Genomic DNA, 8888 nt, shown 5'->3' with positions numbered 1-8888 from the left:
GGGAGGGATAGAGTCAGTGAGTCAAAGGGAGGGAGAGAGAGAGAGTCAGAGGGAGGGAGAGAGAGTCAGAGGGAGGGAGAGAGAGTCAGAGAGAGAGAGAGTCAGAGAGAGAGAGAGAGTCAGAGAGAGAGAGAGTCAGAGAGAGAGAGAGTCAGAGAGAGAGAGTGTCTAGTCAGAGGGAGGGAGAGTCAGAGGGAGGGAAAGAGTCAGACAGTCAGAGGGAGGGAGAGAGTCAGAGAGAGAGTCTGAGGGAGGGAGGGAGGGAGGGAGAGAGTCTGAGGGAGAGAGAGTCTGAGGGAAAGAGAGAGTCTGAGGGAGAGAGAGAGAGTCTGAGGGAGAGAGAGAATCTGAGGGGGAGAGAGAGAGAGTCTGAGGGAGAGAGAGAGAGTCAGAGGGAGGGAGAGAGGGAGAGGGTGTCAGAGGGAGAGGGTGTCAGAGGGAGAGGGAGTCAGAGGGAGAGAGAGTCTGAGGGAGAGAGAGAGGGAGGGAGAGAGGGAGAGGGTGTCAGAGGGAGAGGGTGTCAGAGGGAGAGGGAGTCAGAGGGAGAGGGTGTCAGAGGGAGAGAGAGAGAGAGGGAGTCAGAGGGAGAGAGAGTCAGAGATGCCAAGTGTCAGGAAGAAAACATTAATTTTATCGTTGTTCTTGTTCTTTTTTTTTTTTTATACTGTACTTTTAGAAATAAACCTACGTTTCTATGAAAATTGAAGTTTTTGTTTTTTTGCGGCCCACCTAAACTTAAAACTTGTTTATTTGGCCCGTGTTGGCCTTTGAGTTTGACATGCTTGTGCTATGGTATTTCCTCCACTGCATGGAGATAAGCAGAAACAAAACAATGATATAGCCCAGAGGTGCGCAAACATTTGGTGCTGTGCCGCCCTGCCTGCTCTCCCCTCGTGCTTGCGCCCCACCCCCTTACCTTTGTGTCAGTGTCAAATGACGCCGCGGGGTCATGTGATGTCACATGACCCGCAGCCTCATTTGACGCCGTGTTGCCATGGCGACGCATCGCCCAAAGCCGTCTGAATCAAGGTAAGTGAGTTACAGAGGCTTCTTGCGGTCCCCCGGCACTTAATTTAAATGCCTTTGGGAAGAGCGCAGGGTCTCTGTAACCGCCGTGACCTCCTCCCAAAAATCTTGTGCACCCCTGATATAGCCAATAGCATGGGATGGGTGACAGGTATACAGTGTCTAAGAGGTTAAAATTTAGAAGCCCTATGTATGAGCTACAGTGCAGTTAAAACAGATGTTCCCTAATAAATAGTGACTTATTTTTATTTATTTTTTAAAGTGCAAGAACAAATATATGCTTCCCTTGAATTAAATGAGCCATACTTATTAGAAGGAAAAACATACAGAAATGAAGCATTTGTCATATTGGATGTGTATTGGGCTTTGTATACGGTTGTATACTTGAGGCCACTTTCCAGGTAGCACTCCAGGTGGCACAATATATACATATATAAAAATATAACACTGTGGGTCTGGACTGGGGTTTGAGTTCGCTAATATTGTGTCTGTGTAATTGCATAGTGTCTGTGTATAAACATTGCACGGATTGCACTCTTTGTGTTGCTGGTAAGGAGGAGCATACAGAGGTACTGTAGCTGTTGTATTTTCACCACAGGCAGGGTTTGCTGGGAAAAAACACAGCACAGCAAACCGCGGCCACAGGGAAATCCTTCAGCAGCCCAGAATAAAGCAGTCACGGATACTTATTACCCAGCTACATCTGCATGTTTCAGCATTTATTATGAGTTCCACACTGCCGTGAGCCGGTGCTCTGCATGAAGGCCAGTGTGTGACGAGGTTATCCGGCATGGATGTACGTTCACTGATTAATAAGCTCATTTGCATAGAAGATTTCGAAGCAGCCAGTATTTCTCTGTGCCCAGAACAAACCATGACTACATTTGCAGTAATACTGTGTCAGGGGACATAGGAACTGCCAGTAACTTTGGGGAAAGACAAACTGCGTCCGATGTACAACTTACGAGGTGCTCTGAACTTACAGTACTGCCATTTTGGAAGTTTGGGCCTGTCACGGGAGACCAGTACTTTTAACACCTTTTACCTTACGGGAAACAATTCACTAGGCAGGACAACATTATTGAATAAAATGGGGTTTATTCGGGCAAGCCCGCAGACACACAAAAATGCACAAATGCAAGGGAATACATACCAACTGGGGGTGTGGGGGGAGACACTAGCCTCAACTAGATGCAGGGCGCCTGCTTCAGGTAGGCTTATTCTGTCCAGTCCACGTCCAGGAATATACACAGTAGTCTTTTCGGGAGAGCCACCGTGCTCTCCCCACTGGTTTCAGCGCCTTCCAATCCTCAGAACTTGGTCCCGAGAACTTGGGCGTCAGAACTTGCTCCAAGCGCTTGTACTCCGGTTGCTCCGGCACCTCTATGTCGAGCACTAGCCGGTCACGTAACCGGACTAAGCCTGGAGCAAGTAAAACCGTTCCTGAGAACTTGGCCGCGTTCTCAGAACTTGGCTGCACTCTGAGAACTTGGCCGCGATTGTAGATCTTGTCCTCAGCTTGTCCAGGTTTTCCCGGCACCTCCGTGCCGAGTGCTTTGCGATTCAGAGCTTTTTTTTTTTTTTTAAAGCCTCCCAGCGCTTCACCGGACCAAGCCCTAGGTTCTCTGATCGGTTCTCTGATCGGTCAGTCCCCTTACATAGACCTCGCTGTCCTATGTTTAACATGGAAGAGGGACTGGCGACCATTCACAGCATGGGATTGTACACAGCAGCCAATCACGAACCGGGGGCTCGACTAGCTGTAACCAATCAAAGGAGGGGGGCGTGCTTATGCTCATGTTCCCGGTAAGGCGGGCAATATGAACTGGCCAATGGAAATCATGCCTACGAGTTCCGTCTCGAAATGCCTTTCCCTGGCCAGCCCATTACCGCCGTCTGGGCAGGCTCCACAGAGTCTGGCTACAACAAAGGGTCTCATCCGCAGATCTGTTCCTCCGCCCTTCCCCGCCTGCCAGATGTCCCCATTTACACACGGTTTTTAGGGGCAGCCAACCAGGCTTCACCTTTATTATGAAGGCCGGCTACCCCTACGTCACAGGGCCATAATCATATTTTTGGTGCAATTGTAGAATTTAACCCTTTTGCTCTGCTATATTTTTAAATCTGATTTTTCACATATTCTTAAGCATCTATGTTTTTGATGCAGAATCATACCATTTTCAAAAACATTTAAAATAGCTTTTTGGCAGTTTCTGCCTTTCTGCAAATAAACGCAGCTACTTTTCAGCTGATCATTGGACATAGCAATCATTTCTTATCATAGATTTTGAGAGCCATTTATTTGTTTTAATGTATTGTATAATGTATATAATTATATGTAATTGGATGGCATGTTGAACATTTTAATGCTTAAACTCTTATCAATTGGCAGATTCTGTATGAGATTACCGTTGTCACGGGAGACGTCCCGAATGGTGGTACTGATGCCAATATTTATATGATATGCTATGGAGCCAGTGGGTACTCCGAGGAAATGCTGCTGCCAAAATGTGTAGACAGGTAAAGACTAGTAGACTAGTTTTTTATATCCTTCTAAATGAACAAATAACAAGAAACAGTAGAAAATGCTGCAGCACTTTATACATATACAGGGGCTGTCAAAAATATAACAAATGTCAAAAATATAACACACTGACAGGCTCACTCGTACACACACACACACACACACACACACACACACACACACACACACACACACACACACACACACACACACACACACACACACACACACACACACACACACACACACACACACACACTGACAGACTCACTCTCTCTCTCATACACACACACACACACTCTCTCTCTCTACCACACATACCCACACACTGATAAACTCGCTCAATCACACACAATGACATACTAATTTACACACCCTGACAGACTCACTTGCGCGCACACACACACACACACACACACACACACTGACAGAATCACTCACTCGCACAGTCACACACTGATAGAATCACTCTCAATCACACAAACTTAACATACTCACATTAATAGACACACACACACACACACACACACACACACACACACACACTAACAGACTAAATCAAACACACACACCCACACACACTGACCGACTCATCCAGTCACGCACTGACAGACTCACTAATACTGACAGACTCCCACACACAATCACACACACACACAAACTCTTTCTCACTCTGACAGACTCACTCACAAACACACTGACACTCACACACACGCACACACATACACACACACACTGACATACTTGTGCACACACTGACACATGCATACTGGCACTCACTCACGGACACAGTGACAAAATCACTCTCTCACAGACTCGCTCGCACACACACTGACACATGCATACTGACACTCAGTTGCGCACACACTGACAGACTCACAATGACAGACTCACACTGACAGACTCATTCTCACTTTGGCAGAGTCATCATATACACACCCAGACTCACACACACATACACACAGACTGACGGACTCATACAGTCATGCACTGACAGACTCACACACACACTGACAGACTCACACACACACTGACACACACACACACACTGACACTCACACACACAATGACAAACTCACTCACGCCCTTGAGCACACACACTGACAGATGCACTCATTTGTGCACATACAGATACTGACTGACTCACACACTGCCAAGCTCACTCTGACAGGCTCACTCATACCTCTTACCCCTACCCAAGACCCTTGCGACATACTATCCACCCGGAGCACTTGTTATCCACCTGATTGAGCAGCACAGCTTGCTGTTTTCTTACACCTTGCTAGCTATAAAGACTTCTGACCATGCCATCTGTATGCTGCAGGTTTGAGAGGGGTCAGCGGGACACGTTTGTTATGGAGGTGGCTGATATTGCACCACTGAAGAAGATGAGAATTCGTATAGATGGGAAGGGCAACCGCCCTGAATGGTTTCTCGAAAAGGTAAAAAGGTTCCCAAGCATCAATGGATTTCTGTTTGTATAAATATATATATATATATATACAGTGTTCGACAAATCCATTCACCTACAGGCCCGTGGCGACTGTATTTGACCCCGTCGCGACCTCCTCATGGCCGCCCAAGCAGGGCGGGATTGGGGGCGGGACTAGGTGGCGAGTAGATTTTTTGGTTCGGCGAGTAGATTTTTGTGTGGTTTGTCAACCACTGTGTATATATATATATATATATATATATATATATATATATATATATATATATATATATATCTAGCCCATCTTCCCCCTCCAAATCGCAGATAGGTTCCCCTAAGGTGTTCTGGGGTCTGGCTAGGTGTCTCTGTGTGGTGCATACCTTCTGGCAACAGGAGGGCCTGAGTCTCCCGCGATGACATGGGGGATAACAGGAACAGGTTACTGGGGTGCATGCCTTCATTCTGGTTCAATGGTACAGCGCCTCCATCTATAGTAAGCCCCAGGAATGCGGGGTGGAATCCTTACCACAGAGATTCCACACAGGGATGAGAGATTCCAGTCTCACACAAGGATTATCTTTAAAAGCAGCAGTCTCTTTATTCTCTTGGGCAGCAGCAGCAGCCGACAGGTACAGTTCATGCACAGTCTACTAACTGTTCTCCCTTGTGATGTTTCTCCCTGCCACCACTCTGGACCAAAGGCATCCAGAGTGGAGCTAGCTCTTCCCTCACCCCCTACGCAAGGTGAGAGGTATTTGGTTCCACCTCACTAACTATGGCTAGATCAGCTCTACTCATGAGCTGATCACTCCTCTGCTTACTAACACTATCTCACACTCTAACAAATCACACTTGTCCACTAAATAGGAAGTGACCCTGCTTTATGTAACCTCCAGTAGGCACCGCCCCTGCATCTCTTGATTGGACACAGGGTCACATGACCTACTTTCACTCACACAACCCAGTGTCATAAGGGGGGAAATCCATGTCAACTCCTGGCAATCTTCCCTTAGCAGAGTTTACACACAGGAGGAGGATAGAACTATAGCCCCATTTCTTACCAGGGTACACTCTCCATCAGGTGGAATCCAATGGTCCCCACTAGGACCTAATTTGCTGGACCATCCTGCAGGTGAACAATCTGTGAACATACAAACATAATTAATCAATATTGTGTACACTAGACTGTAACACCCATGATGGCGACATAACACAATGGGAAACTCCCAACATGGAGAACCCTAACTTAATAGTAATGACGGGGATCAGGCTTCTTCACTTCCCGCCAGTTGTGATCCACAATTTTAACAAAGAAGGGTTGTACAGGCCCATTCTCCGGTCTGTACAGGATGTTATGCATAAATATATTCCTGCCTGTACTCCAAGCCTTCATCACAGAACATATTTTATCCTCCCTTATGTAGGTAGTGTTACCAAACTTAATCCTCAAGTGTTCAAGGACTGCATCTCTGAGCCATGTATCTCTCTGGTACTCGATCTCCTGCATTATCGGCTCTGGCACGTATGGAAACTCATATCCATGAGATTGCCGGTATCTCGCCGCTATGGCTCTGTCTGCCCTACTTAATTTAGTAAGGTTCCGGTTCCCAGCCTTTCCTTGCAGTACCCAGAACTGTGGCTGCTCGGGCGCAACATCATCATACAGAATAGATGAGCCTTTGGGGATAATCACCTTTTGCATAATTTCTCTCCACCTGTTATCTAACTCGTCGACAACCTCCTGTGGAGAATAGGTGCCTATGTCCCACCAGTGATCTACAATATCTTTCTTTATTAACACAAATCTGGTGCGGTCCATCCCCTCATGATACCCTGTGAATAACGGTGCCCACCATTTATCTCGGTGCTCATATGAGGATGACACACTCATACCTTCCTCAGACTCTGCTCTGGAAGATACACCGGATGTCTCTGCCTCTGTAGAGTGTGAGCCTTTACGCCTCCCTCTAATGACATTCTTATAGATCGTGGGGTTCATCCTAGGTGGTTTGGGACTTACGGGATCTGCTTTTGCAGTAGACTGGGACCCTCGGGCCCTACCTCTAGGAACAGGATTAAACACAGTGGGTTTAGGTACATATACAACACTTGACAATGGTATCAACCCATCAGAACCCTCATCACTTGTCACCCAATCCCGCCAATCAGTTGTAAAATTGGGCGTCTTATCCAGCTTACTCCCACTAGGACCCGGTGGCACGACATGGCGCTAGGGGCGGTGACCATGGGATCGCCAAAGTCCATTACAGTGTCTCTGAGTCGGGCGATGCCACGACCTGTATGTATTTTTTTTGCTGGCTCTTTCGGCAGCGCTTCGGGCTCCTCGCTTGGCTACTTGGGCTTTAAACTCGTTGAACTCGGCTTCCAGCCCAGCTCTCCTTATGGAAGCATCAAAGCTTCTGGGCCTCTGCGCCAGTCTGACCCGGAAGTGACATCATCGTTGGTCATCACGGTATCTCCATCCGTTCCTTGGTCTCACACCGGAAGTGCGTCGAGGACCGGAAGGGGCGATGGTGGACCATAAGGGTCGCGGACGGGCAGGTAGGCCTCAAGCCCTTCTCTCTCCACAGGTTCCTCCTTCACCTGGCGGGAAAAGGTGGGTGGTGGTGTCCTCTTACCGCTCCGCTTTCTTGCGATGCTCTGCGGTTCCTCCGGAGCCGTCTCGGATCCCATCTCCGCTGCACTGGGAGTCGCCACGGCCGTGGGACTTCTTCGCGGTTCAGGCTGCACCAGCGTTCGCTGTCGGGGGGGTCTCCGGACTCGTCTGCTCCATCTCAGGGTTAAGTGGGACTTCTTCTTTACAGCTGGGGTGGTCCGCCGGCCGGCGCATCACCACCGATGACAGGCTGTCTCTCTCATCCGACGAGGACTGCAACGGCTCCTCCGCTGGGGAATCACCTCGGGTCCTTGCAGCACCGCCAGTGGGTATGGGTACGAAACGGGCCCGCTCCGGTACCTCCACTGCCATCATGCTCTCCTCCGTCGGGACATCTCTTGGTGGCTGGGCCTGGGTCCCTACCGCAGGGGTGACATATGGGACCAGGTCAGCCTTCGTCTCCACCTCCTCTACCTCGATCAGTGTTGCTGGAGAGGCATCTCGCGGGGTCTTGATCATGGCTCGATAGGCCAGAGGTAGAACTTGCCACACTGTTGGCACCGTGCCGTTGTAATTGGGGCCAGTCCGAGTGACCTGCATTGGATGCACAGGCACCGCAGATATGCTCGGCCATCAACCTCCACAACCAGGAAGCCTCCTGGAAGCTGATAAGTGGTTACGCTTAGGTCAGCCATCTTTGGCGCGGGGGTTGATTCGCTCAGCTTACTGGTCTCGCACTTAGCACCTTCTCCAGTCAAACAGAAGTGAAGTTCCTCAGCCTCACTTCCTGTCTCTCCTTCCGCTGGGGAGGACTGGTTGGATTGGTTCTTGGTGTGACCCCTCCCTCTGGTGGAAACAAGAGGAGGGGCACTCTCTCTCTTTGTGTGACGTGGCTTCGTCCATCGGCCAGTCACTGCACAGGTGGGTGTGGCTTCGGCTTTCGCGCCGCTCCCTTCTTTTGGCTGGTGATCTGGGTTTGGCGCCAAACCCCTGCACATCTCTCGCCACATTTCTCTTACAGTTTGCTTGCACGCAGCACGTGCGCGATCTAGGCTTGGCGAGAGTCGCCATTTTGGATTGGCTGCAACCCGCGTTGCAGTGAATGACGCAGCTGTCGCCATTTTAACCTCCTCCATGCCCTGCACAGCACATGTATCTCTCGCCGCCATCTTTAGTGAGCCCTCTAAACCCACGATAGCGCTACTCTCACTGTCTACTGTGTACCTGATAGTATCCTGACCTTAGATCCAGCACAGTAAACCATTTATTCCCTGATAGGGCGTTCAGGA

At 49.1% G+C, this 8888-nt stretch overlaps 1 protein-coding gene across 3 annotated transcripts in view; it reads left to right on the top strand.

Moving 5' to 3' along the window:
- Nucleotides 1-8888, top strand: part of LOXHD1 (lipoxygenase homology PLAT domains 1) — a 303909-nt gene that overhangs the window by 245883 nt on the left and 49138 nt on the right. For all 3 annotated transcript variants that reach the window (XM_075585679.1, XM_075585670.1, XM_075585689.1), the window contains 2 exons: nt 3419-3546; nt 4875-4992. In XM_075585679.1, coding sequence (XP_075441794.1) covers nt 3419-3546; nt 4875-4992 — 246 coding nt within the window. The remainder of the gene's footprint in view (nt 1-3418; nt 3547-4874; nt 4993-8888) is intronic.

The sequence above is a fragment of the Ascaphus truei genome, chromosome 1, assembly GCF_040206685.1.
Source record: "Ascaphus truei isolate aAscTru1 chromosome 1, aAscTru1.hap1, whole genome shotgun sequence".
NCBI lineage: Eukaryota > Metazoa > Chordata > Amphibia > Anura > Ascaphidae > Ascaphus > Ascaphus truei.
Note: the sequence above shows the minus strand (reverse complement) of the source record. Positions and strands in the feature narration are given on the sequence as shown.